The sequence below is a fragment of the Anser cygnoides genome, chromosome 10 (assembly GCF_040182565.1).
Source record: "Anser cygnoides isolate HZ-2024a breed goose chromosome 10, Taihu_goose_T2T_genome, whole genome shotgun sequence".
Taxonomy (NCBI): Eukaryota; Metazoa; Chordata; class Aves; order Anseriformes; family Anatidae; genus Anser; species Anser cygnoides.
This window is the reverse complement of record NC_089882.1, coordinates 1,756,811-1,776,353: the sequence shown is the minus strand read 5'-3', so window position 1 is coordinate 1,776,353 and position 19,543 is coordinate 1,756,811. Positions and strand designations below refer to the sequence as shown.

The 19,543-nt window shown below is 36.8% G+C and overlaps 1 protein-coding gene across 13 annotated transcripts in view; it reads left to right on the top strand.

The window, feature by feature from the left end:
• The window catches only part of CACNA1D (calcium voltage-gated channel subunit alpha1 D), a 185,853-nt gene that overhangs the window by 64,741 nt on the left and 101,569 nt on the right, over window positions 1–19,543 (top strand). For 12 of the 13 annotated variants that reach the window (XM_067003174.1, XM_067003173.1, XM_067003179.1 and 9 more), the window contains exons 5-7: window positions 5,484–5,626; window positions 7,034–7,186; window positions 8,522–8,718. In XM_067003174.1, the coding sequence (XP_066859275.1) occupies window positions 5,484–5,626; window positions 7,034–7,186; window positions 8,522–8,718 (493 nt within the window). Of the gene's footprint in view, window positions 1–5,483; window positions 5,627–7,033; window positions 7,187–8,521; window positions 8,719–19,543 lie in introns of those variants that run through there. The other variant, XM_067003183.1, reaches the window with a different exon arrangement.

Here is a 19,543-nt window from a genome sequence, read left to right as displayed (position 1 = left end):
AAGGGCCTGAGCTTGACATTTATTCTTTTATAATAAAACCATCAACTGATAGGAGTGAAGAATTCAAAACAAAATTGTAAAAGTTTTCAGTGCTGTATTTGGCTGTAGGCTGTATTGCACCATCACCTTTATAGTAAACATTCCCATGGAATTCTGAGTTCTGCCAAACAGTTTGACCAGATATGTTTACCTTAGTTGTCCTGCAGAGTCTTTTCCATCTGATTTTTCCTAGGTAAACTCCTGGTGTCTTTCAATATGATAGAGGTTTATTCATTTAGGTCCATGCACTGTTAAGTCATTTATTCATTTATACCTACACTGAGGTTACATGGAGGTCATTTATTCACCAAAGACCTCTGGTAGAACCCCTGTGTTCTGAAGTGAAGGATAGTGGTGAGGGGAGTCGGAGTAACTGAGCGCTTCATTGACCTTACTGGAATACGAGGAAAATTGGATGCTTCAGTACTTTGGTGTGCTGGACATTATGCCCCAGATGTATATGAGACTTGCCTGGGGGAGAATATGCATTAAAAAGTGCCCTTTTTTTTTTTTTTTTTTTTTTTTTTTTTTTTTTTTTTAGCCCAGTGACTCTTGTTGTATCGAGAAACTCTAAAGAGTTTGTTCCACTTCTCTGATACAATGCTGCTCAGGCCTTGTTCAGGTTACAGAAAAGTGGAGAGTGGAATGTCCCACATTCACATTATGCACCAGCTTAGGATATAGGAAGCATTGGGGGTGTTCTGTGTCAACAGTTGTGCTAGTTCGTTAGAAGATCCTACCTTCAGCTATCTAGGGAATTAATCTTGAGGCATATATTGTAATTATCTGAATACGGCAGGGTAATATTGAAAAGGGGAATTTCCAGTATTGTAGGTTTACTAAAAATGTTTATTGAAATTGAGAACATTATCCATGTATAATTTTGTAGGTTGGGACTGGCTAGCAAAGACGACCTTGGCATGCAATATGCCATTCTAACTTCATTTTAAGTTCAGACTGCATCAAGGCTTGCATGTAATTGAAAAGGCACAGGAGTTCAAGAGTATACCATTCTTTTTCATGCCATTGCATTAAGGAAATAGATGCTAAGTAAAGAAATATGTGGTAAAGCACTATTAAATTTGGGGAAGTATTATGAATGTGTGAATGTCCGATTTATAATTATTTGTTTCTGAGATAGTAAAAAAAAAAAAAAAAAAAGGTGCTGAGAAGATTGTATTTGGGCCAGTTGCTTGGCATTAAGGCAGGTTTTGGTTAAGGACTAAAATTTGTATATAAATAGATTCTTCATCAGGCTAGGTCATTCTCAACAGATTGGCCTCTGTGCCTGAAGGGGAAGCTTGGTGGGCAGGTGTGGAGACTATCACAGACAGAAACTCAATTCTCTTGCCAGGCGTCACTTGAATAGACCTCTTCTCTTTTGTCAAGTGACCATGAAGCTACAGTAACCCTGGAGCAGTGTAATTAACATGACCTCTATCTTTGGCTCTGTCCTAAATACATGATAACTGAAAAATTTTCCATTAACTCATAAAATGTTCAGTGTTGAAGGCTAAATCTAGTTAGGTCAAATACACTGAATCCAGGGAAAATAAAAGAAGCAAAAAGGACTACATCTTATCAAATGCCTAAAATATCCCACTAAGATTTAAATTATAGCACAAAACCCAAAAGTTTTGAAGTATAAATTACTATGTACACTGCCATCAGTCTACCTGGAAGACAAGATGGACCCTTCATAACATGTCAGGCACTGACAAAACAGTTTTAAGATATTTAGTTAAAAACCAAACAGAGAAAAAACAAAACAAACAAACAGAATCACAGAATCACAGAGTCATCTAGGTTGGAAGAGACCTCCAAGATCACCTAGTCCAACCTCTGACCTAACACTAACAAGTCCTTCACTAAACCATATCACTAAGCTCAACATCCAAACGTCTTTTAAAGACCTCCAGGGATGGTGACTCAACCACTTCCCTGGGCAGCCCATTCCAATACCTAACAACCCTTTCAGTAAAGAAGTTCTTCCTAATATCCAACCTAAACCTCCCCTGGCGCAACTTTAGCCCATTCCCCCTCATCCTGTCACCAGGCACGTGGGAGAACAGACCAATCCCTACCTCGCTACAGCCTCCTTTAAGGTACCTGTAGAGAGCGATAAGGTTGCCCCTGAGCCTCCTCTTCTCCAGGCTGAACAATCCCAGCTCCCTCAGCCGCTCCTCGTAAGACTTGTTCTCCAGACCCCTCACCAGCCTCGTCACCCTTCTCTGGACTCACTCGAGCACCTCCATGTCCTTCTTGTAGCGAGGGGCCCAAAACTGAACACAGTACTCGAGATGCGGCCTCACCAGAGCTGAGTACAGGGGGACAATCACTTCCCTAGACCTGCTGGCCACGCTGCTTCTTATACAAGCCAGGATGCTGTTGGCCTTCTTGGCCACCTGAGCACACTGCTGGCTCATATTCAGCTGGCTGTCAACCAATACTCCCAGGTCCCGCTCTGCCAGGCAGCTTTCCAACCACTCATCTCCCAGCCTGTAGCGCTGCTTGGGGTTGTTGTGCCCCAGGTGCAGGACCCGGCACTTCGCCTTGTTGAACCTCATACAGTTGGCCTCAGCCCATCGGTCCAGCCTATCCAGATCCTCCTGCAGAGCCTTCCTGCCCTTGAGCAGATCGACACACACACCTAACTTGGTGTCGTCTGCAAACTTACTGAGGGTGCACTCAATCCCCTCATCCAGATCATCGATAAAGGTATTAAAGAGAACTGTCCCCAGTACTGAGCCCTGGGGGACACCACTAGTGACCGGCCTCCAGCTGGATTTGACTCCATTCACCACAACTCTTTGGGCCCGGCTATCCAGCCTGTTTTCAACCCAACGAAGCGTACGCCAGTCCAAGCCATGAGCAGCCAGTTTTTTGAGGAGAATGTTGTGGGAAACGGTGTCAAAAGCCTTACTGAAGTCAAGGTAGACCACATCCACAGCCTTTCCCTCATCCACTAAGCATGTCACTTTGTCATAGAAGGAGATCAGGTTCGTCAAGCAAACAAAAAAAAAGCAAACAAACAAAAAAAGATAAACCCAAAAAACAAGTAAACATAAGTAAGCAAACAAGCATGAGTCCATTTATCTAACAGATACTTAAAATAAAAGCCTAGTGAGAAGTTGGTATTCATATATAACCCAAGATGGATATGGAATCACTTCTGGATGTGATTCGATTTGACTAGTTTCATCATGCAATTTCATTAGGTATTTTAATAACTTTGAAAGAGTTGCTGTTATGTCCTATATTCAACATATAAGATGAAATATGCTTCGTATGCTTTTTCAGCAGAAACTGAAGCAGTCCAAATGCATAAATCTTAACAGTACCAGAAGAAACCTCTACTGGTGAAGGGAAAGCATGCATACAGGCTTTTTCTCCAACACAAAATTTGGCATCTAAACTTTGATAAAATGTACAGGAGAATAACTGTCATTTTTAAGAGTGATAAAGGAGCTTGTACCTTTTATACCTTAATGGCTTTAGACAATGGATATAAAATGACAGAGCAGTAGATACAGCTGTGAATGTCATGATTTCTCCTGTCTTTGTCATTCTCTGAAACCAGAGTATGATTTACTTTCTGAGCAGTCTACTACTTGCCCACACTCTTTGTGGCATAATTTCAATGGATTTAAGTGAAAGAATAAGGGCTTAGCAGAAAGCTTTCATAGTGCTTTCATTGTCCCTGTACCCCTTAAATCTTCTGGATGATGTAAGGACTGACAGGCTGAAAGCAGCTTCTCTTAATTTGGGATCTGATTCAGAAGTCTGTTAAACCAGGTCGCCTTTGGAGCATGAACAGTCACTCTGCAGTCATTGAGATGGCTCATTTTCTTAGAAGTGTTCTGTTAAATTATGGGGCTGAATTAGGACCTGAAATATTAAATGTCTGGATTTCTCTAGGTGTTACAATAGATAGGTTGCTGGAATGGTGTTCACTCTAAGAGCTGTATGACGCTCTTTGTATGGGTTTCATTCAGGAAGAGAATAAGCAGAGTAGAGGTGGGAATGAACCTATACAGGACAGTTGCTTACTGGAAGAGGAGAAAGTCCTCAGTATTCTACTTTGGTATTGTGGTTTGACCTGGCAGGCAGCTAACCACCCCACAGCTGTTCATTCACCCTCTTCCCCCCAGTGGGATGGGGGAAAGATTTGAGGGGGGAAAAAAAGTAAAAATCTTGTGGGTTGAAATAAAGACAGTTTCATAGGACAGAAAAGAAAGAGAAATAATAATAATAATAGTAATAATAATAATTTGTACAAAGCAAGTGATGCACAATGCAATCGCTCACCACCTGCTGACTGATGCCCAGCCTGTCCCTGAGAAGCAATTCCCTCCCCACCCCCGCCCCGCCCCAGTTGAATAATTCTCATCCTAAATCCAAAACTGAGCACCATACCAGCTACTGTGAGGAAAATTAACTATCCTAGCTGAAACCAGGACATTTGGTCAAGTTATTAAATATTACATGATTTCTAGCAACTATCCAGCATAACAGCATTGTGAACTTTTATTGATAAAACCAAAAACCTACATGTTTCAGGAGTCCTTTTTGAATGTGAAAGAAATTTCAGGATTACAAACTCTATTGCCTTGAAAATCCATTTAGGAGAAGTGTAGTTTTGCAAGTACTGGACTATAGACTCTCTGCAAAGTATTGTTATGTCTTGCCTGGTCCATACTTGCAGTTTAGAAAACTATGCATCTGAAATGCAGGTCCAAACTAAAATAAGCCTAAGATTACTTTGAACTTCAAACAGTTGCATCAGTTTGAATTTTTGCTGGAAGTGGGAAGGAAAAATAAAACTCTTGTCTCCCAAACTGCTCTAATGAATGACTAGCTCATTTCTGCAGTGGAGAAATACAATATAATAAATGACTCATCTGGGAATATTTTTATACTCAAAGTTATTATGAGTAAGAAACAAATCTTTTTGGTGTTATTAAATGTTAGACTCATTTTTAATATTTTTTGTAACTGTTTTTTAATATATGCAGCTTTTGCTGACTGTATTTAGAATATTGAACTGCAGTGTCACTTGGAGTTCATATATTCCACCAAAATTAAAACAGATGGTTTCTTGTGATTATCTATTTCATCTTCTAAAGAGAAGACTACTTTTCCAAACCTTACAGCTATAAAATGTTAGAACAAAGAGAAATGGCAAAGTAGCTTCATTTAATTAACAATAGCTGAGGGTGTATACAAGCGGATTGCTAATTTATTGGAGACTATCATCATTATCTCATGGGATTAGAAACTTGCACTTCATAACTCTTCCTGTCATGATTTAATGCATAAATATACCTCTCATTTTGACAGTTGAATGGCTTTTCAGAATTATTTGCAGTTCAAGTAATTTCCTAATACCTCTGATTGCATGGTAAATGAATGGTGATGACCTTACCTTTCATCTCATTTTCTAGATTATTTAGTGTAATATTGGAACAATTAACCAAAGAAACAGAAGGTGGCAGCCACTCAGGTGGCAAACCTGGTGGTTTTGATGTCAAAGCCCTAAGAGCCTTTCGTGTATTGCGACCTCTCCGGCTTGTATCAGGAGTGCCCAGTAAGCACTTTTCTGTTTAATTCCATTGGAATGCATGTTGTAACCGATCTGATTATTTAACTTTCATGTTCCAGACACTAACGTAAATGAGATAATATTAAGTTGATTTTTGTTGTCTGGTTATATATATGAAGTGAGATTCAAGATGAATGATACACTATTTCAGTTTGAACAAAGGATTGTGAATTCTTTCAGTGTGTGATCTTCTTACACAGTTCAATAAGCAGACTGGGAATACACTTCCCTTTTAAAAGCTTTATATAAAAATGAATTACATGTGTAAATGCAAATACACTAGGAAATATATATACATATTATTCCAAAATCCTACACATCTGAAAATGTAGGTGGTCCTAAAATAGTTTATAAATTGGTAAGTGTATGCCAAAGCACATTACACATTTCATATTTCCTGCCCCCTCCAATGCACATAAATGCCTTCTGTTTATCTCAATATAACAGATAAATTAGGAAACTTGAAAAATAGAACAATATTACTTAAAGAAAGCAATTGAATTTTATAACAATCCTTCCTATTTTATTTTCATACATTATTAATTAGTGAAGCTATTTGGGCTGAATAAGAGGTTCATGACTTACAACTCAACTCTTCCCAGTACATTCAAAGGAAGAAACGTAACCCTGTGTTTATTATTATATCATACTCCATTACACAGAAATGATTGTGATGGTATATTTTTGGCAAAAGAGCTTTACTGAAGAAAGAAGCAGTCTTATGAGATGCCAGAAAGGAAGTATTTTGAAATTAAAATGAGCCATATTTTGTTCTTACCAGTGCTGGGGCAACCTCAGTAGTCTGGCATTTACTCTTTTACAAGAACAAAATTTGGCTAAATTAAGGAGAAAACAAGAAAAATGAAATAGTTCTGAAAGTGATGCAAGGAATGAATAACTAAAAAGTAAGATTATACAAAGTGAAAATATGTTTTCCCAGATAGCTATATGCTATCTCTCCGGACCAAAAATACATTTCTGCAACTGCCTGTGTACAGTTTCTCTGGACTTGTCACAAAGTTGTGGTTGTAGCACAGGACTTTTTAAAGGTCATATAAAATAAAGCCACATGCTGACTACATGCCTTTTCTTTCAGAAAAAAAAATGGAACAAACAAAAGAAAATCACTTAAATTATTGAACTTCAAGCATCGGCTTCAGTGATATAACCTTTATTAACAGAGGAAATAATTAGGCTTTGACACAAAACTTTGCACTCTTATGAAGTAAATTATGTTGCAGTAACGTTTTGTAGTTCTGAGCAGTAGAATTTTTTTTAAACTGATGGTCTGCATGCCTGTATCATTAATTTCTAATAATGCATAATTATAGAAGTTTTGGTAAGGCAAGACATAGAAATCTGGCTCATATCTTGTATCTTCTTTTATTTTAGGTTTACAAGTTGTCCTGAACTCGATTATAAAAGCCATGGTTCCCCTGCTCCATATTGCCCTTTTGGTATTGTTTGTAATCATAATCTATGCTATTATAGGATTGGAACTTTTTATTGGAAAAATGCACAAATCTTGTTTTCTTATTGATTCAGGTAAGTCATGAAACTGCTGACTAAAATAGGGGATCAGTTCTGTTCTCTTTCAAGTCTGTGGGATTTCAGTTTGAAATAGAATGGGCCAAAGCATTAAAACTGTTGTAATCCCGATTTTCAGTGATCAGTAATTTTAGGAAAAGTTCCTTAAATTTAAACAACAAAAACAACAGCAACAACAACAACAACAGCAACAACAACAACAAATAAATTACCAACAAAACAAACAAACAAAAAAAACAAACCTAAAACTACCTCTACCACCAATATCCAAAACAGTTAGAGACAAAAACATGCTCTGAATAGTATTTCATGTCTGAAATGTCTAACTGAAATGTCATTATTGAAAATAGTAAGGGTCACTATCCACAAGGGACAACTTAACAGTTTTCTGAACCTTTAATTACTAAAAGCTAGCTAGTCTCAAGGAAGAGATACCCTTCTGAGATGACAATCTGGCAGTGTCTCTCCTTCAGAATTTTGGGTGGTGTGACAAGAAGTGCAGTTCTAAGAACAATAATAAAAGAAAACGGTGTTCCTCCACTCGTGTGGATTGAAATGATGCAATGAAAGTGTTTCTTAGAGAGAGTTTTAAAGGACTGACCTGGGAATCCTGGTGGACAGCAGATTAACCATGAGTCAGCAATGTGCACTTGTGGCCAAGAAGGCCAATGGTATCCTGGGCTGCCTTGGAAAGAGTGTTGCCAACAGGTTGAGGGAATCTGCTTCTCTGGAGATATTCAAAACCTGCTTGGATGGGATCCTGTGCAGTGTGCTCTGGGTGACACTGCTTGGCAGGGGCTTGGACCAGATGATCTCCAGAGGTCACTTTCATCCTCAGCCATTCTGTGATCATCATGAGGGAGAGATGCATCTGATGGCTAAGGGTATGTTTTGTTACCTAAGCAATGAAGTGAACTATATGTAGGAATTAGTCCAGGATGTGTCCTTGGTGGTACATGTGTTAGTAGGAAGGGAAGAAAGAGTAAAGATGGAAAAAAAACATCAGTATGGTGAGATTCAAAAAAGCTATGGTGCATTAGTACAACTGTAAATATGAACTTGCTTTATTTTTTTCCTATTGCTAAATGGCTTGAGCTATGTTGTATGTTCAGTTTTGATTAAAGTATTTTAAGAGCCCAGATGTGAGAACAACTAACAGCTCTAAAGTTCCCATTGGCTCACTTTCTCAACATTTGGTATCTGCATTTATCATCTAACAGGATTGATATTTCTCCACATAGAATTAATTCAAAAAACTTTGAGAACTTCTGATTTTAACCTTAGCTTCTGAAATACCTACTTTTTTTATTTTTTATTTTTGTCAATTTTCAGATATACTAGTTGAAGAAGATCCAGCACCTTGTGCATTCTCAGGGAATGGACGTCAGTGTGTCATGAATGGCACTGAATGTAAGGGTGGATGGGTTGGACCAAATGGAGGCATAACAAACTTCGATAATTTTGCATTTGCAATGTTGACTGTGTTCCAGTGTATAACCATGGAAGGATGGACTGATGTGTTATATTGGGTAAGTAACTTCTTAAATCACTGAATTTTGCTTACCTTTAAGCAAAATTCAATGCTCAAATGAGAAATAAGCTGTTTTACAATACCACAAGCAAGAAATTTTTGAGAGTTTTACAGGAGAGGAGCTTAACTGCATACTTCTTGAAGTCACAGTACCTTTTTGGATTCCTCAGTCTAGGAAGACATTTTAGAAATGAATTTATTCCTTGCTTGTTTGATTTTTTTCCTATTCCATTTGTATAAATGTAATATCCCATTTATGTCCATTAGACTAACATTTTTTCGTGCAAGCCTGCAGTTTTTAAGCATGCCTTTTCTGATTAAGCTTAAGAGCTCTCTTTTTGCAGTATTTCTGCAAAGTATTTTGCAATATTAACATAAATTAGACCAAAACAAAATCTCAGCTGTCATTGCTTGCCTTGGGGACTGCAAACCATTTGTTAAACATTCAAAAACAACAAATCACAAGAATTGTGAGCCTGACATTGTCTCCATGGAAGCAGCAAAAGGTATTCAAAATCATAGCTTTGTAAAGCCCCACCTTTAAATGCTGCTCTAACATTAAATATGGAACCTCTGCAATCTTAGAACATAAATAGGCAGCTGGACACAGACTAGAAAATGAGATACTCTTTTTCCGAATTTCATAGATGAGAATGGAGAAAAAACACACAGATTTTTCAAATGAATAGGGTCAGGTAGATCAGGTAGTGTTTCTCTGCCTTAACCCTATTCCAATCACAGGACATTATGTTCCTATGTGAATCTGTAAGCATCTACATATTTGGCATGAATGACTTGTCCAAGGTCATTCAAAAGTCTGTGACAGAGCCTGCCAACCATAGGTGCTGAAAATCGCTGAGAGTATTCTGTAGTTCTTGGTACTCAGCAGTAAGTCTTTGCAGCAATTAGGACCTTATGGCAACTTTAACAGTTTGAATATTGGAAATTTTCATGAAAGAAGAAAACTGAGTGCTAGTAAGGATCATTATTAGAAATCTGTTTAAAACAGACGAGCTATCTCAAGACATATCTTTTTGGAACTGTATTCTGCGTTATGTTGTTCACAGCAGCTAATGGTTTGGATTGCCCTAAAAGTTGGCCAAATGGGGGTTATTTACTAATAGAGAATCTTCTGTGGAGTATTGGATGCAATTAAGGATAAAGCATTACTCAGTGAATGAACACTTTGTGGTCATTTGTTGCAAATCAAGGTGAAATATACTGTTGCAAAGAATACAGCACCTGTGTGTGTAGTCTCAGATGACAATTTGTGATACAAGAATCTATAATAGAAAGATGTTTTTAAGATGTTGTTACTGTTAAAAATAATTAAGATGGTAAGATGGCATTCTTTTTGGACTGCAAGGCAAAAAAGTTGACAAAATAGGAATCTGTGCTTTCACAATCACTTGTCAGGGATATAAAGTTGGCTATAAACATGCAAGCCTTCAGTAGTAAAGAGCCTAACAATAATGCAGAGCTACACATGGGCTAATTTATTGTTTCTCATGGTGTAGATTTATGCTCTTTGGGTTTTGCTATCCAACTCTTAATTTTCTGAGAGACTGTGTTAGTGTAGAGTTAGTATGTGCTTTATATGATTTGTGTTCATGATGATGACAGTTATTTTTATCCCTCCTGAGAGGAAAGGGAAGGTTTGCTATGAGTCTCTGGTAAAAAATAGACATTTACCATTTTTCAAAGCAAAAGTATGCTCGCATTTTGGTACTTGATAATTACTCTGTCACCATTTTTTTCAAAGAAAATTAACAATAAAAGTAATGGAGTTTACTGCATTTGGACTATGATTGTTAAAAAAAAAAAGATATAGAAAGAATTTAAGCCAAGTGGCCTATTAAATTTTCCCCTGAGAATTAATGAGCTAATTGATCAGATGTATCCTAAGATTTTTTTTAAAGTCTCCATCAACAGCACAAAAACCCTGTAACATGAAAATAGGATGCTGTGAAAGTTGTTATGGTCAGACAATTTCAAAATCAAAGCATAAGAAAAACTGAAATTCAAAAAAATGAAAACTGGATGTTATTTTGTTTGTTTCTCCATAATGACTTCCCAAAGTCAAAGTTATTTACAGGTACACGAATCTCAGTTTTAATTTTATTACAAATGATACTGGGATTGTTAGCAAGAGAAGCAAAGAAATGTTTGATCTAGTGAAAAACAAGCAAAGCCAGATATTCAGATGGCTTTGGAATCTGTCTTAACTGTTGTTTTACATAATTAAATTATAGATCTAGGTTCTTTCTATCTGTATATTAACGAATTAGGCAATGTCAAGCTGAAATTATTTCTTGAAGACAGAAGAAATGACCATTTACATGTTTTACTCTTGCCACTTGATTAACCTGATTTAGCTGTTATTAGCTAAAAATTCAAAAAGATTTTGTTTTAATCACAAAATGAAAACAGGATTACACTAGGTTGTGATAAAAATGTCCAAACAGTTTAAGGAAAGCGCTACTGATATAGGTGTACATGTTTTAGAGGTTAGTTTTTGCTTAGAAATCTGTTGATAAGAGCCAGACTGAATGAGTTTTATACAAAACATAAATGCAATAAAAATAAAACCACAAATATTAGAAACTGCACAAAATTCTGATTTCCACTTGTTCACTGTGTGAACTGTAAAATTAACCATGTAGGCTTATCTTGCTAGCAGGTGTAAGCTGAGTGGGTGAAATATGTGCAATATTTTGCATCATGTTATGTGGAATTCTGTTAGCAAAAATGACAGCTGAAAATGACAGCTTCCAGTAACACTCGCTAGCACAGCTCGTTATCACCTGGTTAACAACAGTAAACTCTGCTTAAAAATTCCCCACGCATCAATAGTGATTTTTCTCTTATGCATATTTATTATAGAATAAGGGTTTGAACCTGCTACTGCTAGGCATCCTTCCCATCGGGGTGAGTCACCTGGACATCCTACTGCTCACCAGTTTTCCATCTGACTCCTATTATTTTTACAGTTTTTTTGGCCACTTAGATTTCTTTAGCTTATGTGCAACCCACTGGCTGGCATATATTACCTACTTCATCCACTAAAACCATGACTCCTTAGTGCCAAATGCTAGACTGAACTGTAAAGGTTAAGGGGTAGTGTCCTTGTTTACACCAGCCACTGCAGCATATGTGTTCCCAAATTGTGTAATGTGTTTGTGGCTGCACATCTGTACATCTTCTCCATTTGCTCTCCGGCTCTAGCTAAGGCTTACACTATCAGCTCTATTCCTGTGCAGTCCTTGTTATTGGCAAAGTGGCAGCTTCTGTCTGCACAAGGTTTTAATGCTCTGGCTCATGTTCTAAAGCTGAGAGCATAGTATTCTTTGCCCCAGTTTCAATTTATGTCAGTAAGCACTCAAGAATTACAAAATCCAAGTCTGCATTTGCATAACTGTCTCAAGACTTTTTTTGCATGTCTTTGGAACATCCAGATTTTTAGTCTATTAGTGGCAAACATGTATTTTGTAAATTGCTTTTTTGTTTTTAGCTCTTCCACTTGATATGTAGGAATACACATAATGAGCAGCGATACTTGCCAGTACAACCCCCAATTTTCCTGTCAATACTAAAATTGTCACATTTAATAATGTGAACTTCAAGTTTTTACCATAGCGAAGTTAGGTATTTACTACACTTCAATAATCTACACTGATACTACTCTAAATTGAACTAGAGCAGGGCATGGACTCTGTGAAACAAACTACTTTGCGTGGTGGGTTGCCAGCACAGGTCATTCAATCATGGAGCAACTGCGTTAGCAACTACTGAACTTTACTAAGTCAACCTTATGGACAGGATTGGAATTGCTAGCTCAAATATTAACAGCTCATCAGTGCTCTGCCAGATAGCTAGCACCATTCAGACTGACCTAGAGATTTTGGGGACTGAAGCCTGGACACTGCATAAACTGAAATTGCTGAATAATGGTACATATATTTTTTTTTGCGTATTAATACAAGTACTGATATTTTAACAAGGTATTCTCTCACGGTTTCATTTTTAAAATGTACAATTCATTAACTGAATATCTAAACATTCTAAAATATATCTAAAACTTTGATCAGGTTTAAGGAAAGGAATGCCAGGGTATTTTTTTAACATGCCCTTTACTAACATCTTAACTTTTAGAAACTATATCCTTTACTAATGTTTGACAATAACATCAAATAATACTTCATAATTCCTTTGCTTTTATAACAAAAAGAAGCGTGCACTTAATTCCTGAAGGAAGAAATGGGTTTCTAAGTTTTATATTCCCTAACATCCTCCTTGAAGCATACCGGGACATTTGAAGAAAACCAATCATTTTTGCAATACGGTCTGTTTAGGCTGCACTGCACTTTTGCATATGTCTAGTGTTCAGATGTCTACATGGCCATTGCACTAATGTAACTGGGAATAACATATCCTGAGACAGAAAAAAAAATTAATATTTCTTTAAATATATTTCCGTTATGAAGTACAATCAGGCAATCTTCTAATCATGCCACTTTTTATAATGTTCCTAGTTCAAGAATCTTAGAGGATAGCTTACTGAGAGGTATTATAGGAGGATACAACGTACTTGAGACCAACTGGTGTACAACCAAAAATTTTTCCTGAACACAACAAAATATCTTGTAAATATATCTCACAAGAGAATCCCTTGGCTCTGGCACAAAATGTATTATTAGTCCATAAACAAAAAGTCACAGTGTGTTTGAAGTATTATCAAAACTGTCATCAGAGTGCTGAGAAGGAATCTGTTAAAAAATAAAAAATAAAATTTTGGCTAACAGTCAAGTAAGCAATGATATTCTAGAGCTTTGAATTGGATAATCTAATAAACCATTGGGAAAGAACTACATAGAGTGATTGAAGTCATACTAGTTACATTACCGCTGCAGATATGGAAGGCACATTATTGCATCCAAACAATACTTGGCAGCGACAAATTTCAGCTTAGTATAAGAACTCAAAGGATGCTTGACAGCTTTTTGTCCTTTGTATGTCAGCTGCAAATATTTGGCAGTGTTAAAAACTGTGAGGAATATGCAAGAAAAATCTTAAAAAATCTTTATTTCGCCCTTTTATTTGCCTTAAATGTACTAAGGATAGCTTAATGCTGTTTTCCTAGCATCGTTCAGCACCACTCACAGGTCATCTAAGGGAGACTCTTCAGTGAAACAAGGCAGTTCATCCCCAAAGACATTGATGTGCTGGCTGCACAGTGCTCCCGGCATTTGATGACTACATAGCCAGAAATTTAACACATGATATCCAGCTGGAGAGAGAATGGTAGAAATTTTGGATGACAGTATTAATATACTGCACAAATCGCACTTAAGAGCCAAGGATGGCAGGCAGGAGTTTTTGAATTTGTGTGTTAATCACTTGAATCCAATTTCCTGTCAAAATCTAGCTTAACGCTTTTTCCCCTTGCCCTGCCCTTTTAGGTAATGATTTGGACTACTTGATCATGTCATTTAGGTGTAAGAAAGCTCAGAATCAACCAATTTTAGATAGCAAAGAGATGTGGCTTAAATAACGAGTAAGTTAGAAACCTCAGAAAGAAAATGGAATGATCAAATTCAGACCTACAAACAGAGATACCAAGCCAGGGAATATGCGTATTAACAAGTTTGAATTAGCATTAAAAGGGATGATTATATAATTTTTCTCAAATTAACAGCTTATTACAACCCACCTGAGGAGGATTTTAAACTACCTCACATGGAAATATTGTTCCCATGCATTGAACCTGATTTACTTTGACAAGACATCTAGTATCTCAGTCTTAGCTGACTGCTGACCAGTACTGCAGTCAAAGCATGGAACTAATTTCTTGTCACACATCATTGCAAATACTCAAAAGAACATATTTCTTCTCCCCAGAGAGTTTAAATTAAACAGAGAGAACTGGATTAGAAGTAGGCGCTACTTTAGGTAGTGCTGAGAACTCCACTGATTGAGGCTACAGTTTCCTCAAAAGAATTGCTACCAGAAGCAAAAAATCAATGTAAAACAACGCTAGTTCCCAGACTGTCCCAGGATAACAGTTGAGTTAATAAATTCAGATCTACCATGAGTATTGTTTATTTGTTCATATGTTCCCTACATTAACTAAGGTAACAGTTACACATCATTAATCCAAATAATACATGCTATTATGCTTGCTTTTTTTTTTTTTTTTTGCACTCAGCGTACAGGAAAATATTAAATGCGTGCAATGATTTTATCACATTTTTTGGACTAAATGTTGCTGGCATAGCAGATTTGAAAATAAGAAAGATATTTAGTACCTACCTCCAAAGTAGACACCACTACCCTGTGCATTTTAATACATTGCAGCTTAAAATTGAAAAATAAATACAGTCTTCATCACATTCATTCATTCATTCAAAAAACCAAACTAAACAAAAAAAAGCCATGTTTTCCATCCCTTAGGTTTAATAAAATACATCAGTAGATAGGTTTTACAAAATTATGTGAAATTAGTTTGGGCAATATGGATAAATATATAGAAGCAGTAATGAATTTTGTTAATCTTAAATTAGTATGTTGCAACCAATGAAGGAATCAAATCCTTCTGTTTTGAATCATAGTTTTATTTCCAATGATCCAATAGGAAAACTTCTCTGGATTACTAAAATGGAGAGAGACAGTACTCTCCATTTTGTTACAGTGATGTAAATCTGCTCTGCCACCGATGGAGTCTGCTGCCAGAGTGTTTCAACTTGGGATAGCTACCTGAAAAAGAAGTAATTTCTTAGCAAACAATCACATTTGACATCTAGCTTTTTTTTCTTCTTCCTAGTCAAAGACAGTAAGCTGATTAATGAAATACCATCAACAGTAATTAGCTAGAATAGTATTAAGTGCTGAATGAAAAAAAAAAGACTCACATCTAAACTTATTTCTAATCAATATTAGAAAAAATAGTTCTGAGCAATTAGCTTTGAATAATAGATGCTTCATTTGACTACCTAACCTATACACTTCGATAGCTAACAATAGATAAAATTAACAAAAGGTAGAACCTGAGATCTGTTCAGACAGATCAAAGCAAATCAATGCAAAAGAAGACATACCTTACAAGCTGGGGTTTAACTTGAAAGGGTCACCTATGCGTGTGCTGTAGGGTAACTTTATAGAATGGTTTACATACAGAAGATGGAGGCCAAATTTAGAGGTGATAAAGTAATTATGAGGCTGTCTGGGTGCTGTAACAACTTTTTGTCTCTCCAGGAGATATATTTCTTTTTAGCCTGCCTTAATGCCTGAGCCATGGAATTCTGATTTCAAGTTGTTCTTGGGCTGAGATGCTTAACAGAGCAGTGGTCTTTGAGTTCACACCCCACCAGAGCATCACTCAGCATGTTTCTGTGTCAGTGGTGTACCAAAGCTGAGTCTGTCCAACCAGGAGAATGTCAGGGAAACCTTTGCTTCAATGGCAGAACCCAGGGAAGATTGAAGATAAAATTACATGCTTTTCACAAGCCAGCCTGGAGGCTGCTATGCTTTGAGCACAGCCTGTTTTAAGTCAGCTTTAAGTTAACTCCACTTCAGCCGAGAATATCCCAGGACACAACCTTTGAAGCTAGTAGACTTTGAAAAGCTGTCTGGTGTGCTCTAAAATGAGTAGAATAAATAGCTTGTGTTATGAGATTTGTGAACCTACAGTGTATGCTTCAGAGAAGGCAGGATTAGTCCCATTTCGCAAAACACTCATTTCTGAGGTATTTTTACACCCTTCAAGAGACTTAATAATTTTTAAGATGATTAGATAGGTTCTAGGTAACGATAAACACTGATTGTGTCCATTAGAATGTTATGAAAGGAGAAAAGTAAAATTGGAAGCTAAGATACTTAAGAAATCAAATGAGTTTGAAACATAATGGAAAATAATTCATAATAGCTTCATGCTTCAGCGCAGTATGTTTTTAATAGTATAAATGCAGAATTAGGGGTGTTACTGCACAGCTTTATCATTATCCCCCAGTTAGGGCTTAGATTAATCAATACATACAAAAAGCTTGCCACATTTTTCGGTAAACTAGTGAAAGCTTTTCAGGAAATTAAGGCCTTGATTGCATATGGGGATTTTACTTATAATTACCACAGATAGGGATAGATGAGACATTTTAATGATTTCTAATTTATGTTTTAGGTTGGGGTGTGCCATCTGCTGCTATGTAATGGTTTTATCTATGCTGTAAATTTGACATGCTCCTGGTATCACTTCAGAAACTTTGTCCCTGAACATCTACACTGCATTGTATGACAGCTGATTCCAACTACAGCACAACTAACAAGATAATTCACCCCCAATGGCCAGATGAGGCAGTTTCAGATTGTACCAGGTTTGTCCCATCAGATCAGGATAATTCTTCAAGACTTTGTAGGCATATACTTACAAATATATGCATATGAATGTAGAGTAATATATATATATAATATTTTCTCCTCTACCAATTTGACATGCACAGAGTAACTTGTCTCCAGATCTGGTAGTATCAAGATGGTTCCTTTTACAGGGACTTCAGAGCAGTTAGTTCCTGTGTCACCATGAAAGGGATAGGAAGAGCTTCAGAGTTTAGTTCAAATATTATTTTCAAAGCTGTTCAAACAAACAACATAAGAACTCTAATGTAGTGTCTGTATGAAAGGATGAAAATGTCAGGATGTAGCCAAAAAAATCATCTCTGGTAAAAAAAAAAAAAAGGCATTTTTAAACAGTTATCTAACTGAATAGTAATGCGTCTATCATTACAGTGAAATGTAATTAAGTGATAAGAAAAACACTCACTTTGTCCTTCGTATCATCCTTCATCTTGTCTGTCCTCTGGATGATGTGATGGACAAACTAACTAGAGCTGAAATCGAAACATTATGTCTAGATCTAGAAAATGGTACAAAGAAGGGCAGGAAGAATGGCACTTGGCAAGTATCTTTGTGATAGGTGTTACGGATGCTAAAAGCTTAATGGCTTCAAAAAGAGATGGGACAAGTCCATTGAGAGCCACTAGGTTTGACGCCTACTCTAGATTGCTGCATCCCTGAGCCACAGAGAGTGGGGGTCTTGCAAGACTTTTTACTAAGGATTTGAGATCTGATAGGTCCTGGATTTCCTGGTGCCCTTTTAGCATTATTTAGGGGCTATTATGTTTCTTAGTTGCAACTTCCAATAGGTGTGGAATTTGTGTCTTTTAACTCCTATATCTGGACTTTGTGTGAGAATTTAGTATCAATACTTTCAATTGAAAAAAAAATCATTTCTGAGGATGGAGATTTTTTTGTGCTTATGTATTACCAAAACTCTGTCTCCATCATTAGTCAGAGGACAAATTGACTCTTCTAATCTTTCTTTAATTGAAAGTTATGGAAAATGCCACTCGACATGCATGAAATGAGCAGTAAAGTTTTCCAAATGGAAAGGACTTCTTTACATGCTTTCATCTCTGGTATTAATGCAATCAGAAATATTACTTCATGAATAGAAATTACAGCACGTTACTTACAGAGAGTTTAATTGTCTCTAGATTTAAATGGTAAAATTGTGTAGATGCAGTTTCATGCTGTTGATTTTAGGAATTAGTACCAACCTGTTCTACTGGAATATGGGTTCCTGACAAAGGAATGCTTTTGGATTAGTTCAGCATCTGCCCAAACCAAAACATTTCTTCTGGTGCTGGTAAACTGCAGTTTCCAGGTTTCATATCACAGGGCATTAGTCCTAGATAGATTAGCCTGAAATATTGGGTTTAAAATCAAACTGCATAAATGAGAAGGATTTATTTTCATACTTTGCTGTAAAGTGAATGCTGTAAAGTGAAGCAAATCACAGCTGTGTGTGCTAATAGAGCCTTTATGACGGACCATGGAACTTTCAGCTTTGCATCTGGGTTACTAAGCTAGCACAATGCCTGGCTTCTTGGATATGTCCTCCTGAGCAAAAAGAGTGTATCAGGTTGGGTTGCAGTGATTCTCAGAGCACTTCTTTTCCTCAGATCTTTTGTTTATCTTAAAGTGAAATTGCAGTTTCAGGTTTTTCAAAATGATTTATAGCAGGAAAACACTGACATCAACACCAGATGAATTTATGCCCTCTGTCTGAACTCTGGTGACTTGCAAAATACTGTTTGCAAATGGTATAGTTAAGTTGGATACAAAACACATTTGTGAGTATTTGAAGTTCAGACAAAATGTTGGCTCTTACACACTATTGTTAGAAACCCTCTTTGCCTAATCTGTATCATATGAATCATTTCTATGAAGGAAACTCAATTCTGAAGTAATAAAATAATTACTAAGTATGCAATTTAAAAAAAAAAAAATAACTGAGTACATTTTATTCCTAAACTTTAAGGCCAGATGCTTACAATTCAAAGAAGGTGCAAAGGGCAACACACACTGGAACAAAGAAGAAATTCAGTATCAGCAGTAGAGCATTTTTGTAAATACTTATCTCTCTTTTGCTGCTAAGACTTCTCAAAGGAGGGGACTTGCACACTTAGCTCTCTTTTGCTGCTAAGACTTCTCAAAGGAGGGGACTTGCACTGAGGAAACAGGCATAGATGATAAGCTATCAATCCCCTTAGCTTAGGTGCCTACCATGCTAAGTATTGCTAAAAGTACTGCACAGAAAAGTATTGCACAGGAGACTGAGTTGAAGTAGGTCAGTGTAATGGCAGCATTATGAAAGACTTTATTTCCCACACGAATAAGCTGTAGCAGAAGTGGACCGTGGAAACTTGAAATCTTTTAAAATTGAAGTCAAAGATCCCAGCCTTTCAGAATGGCTGTAACTCTGTTCCATT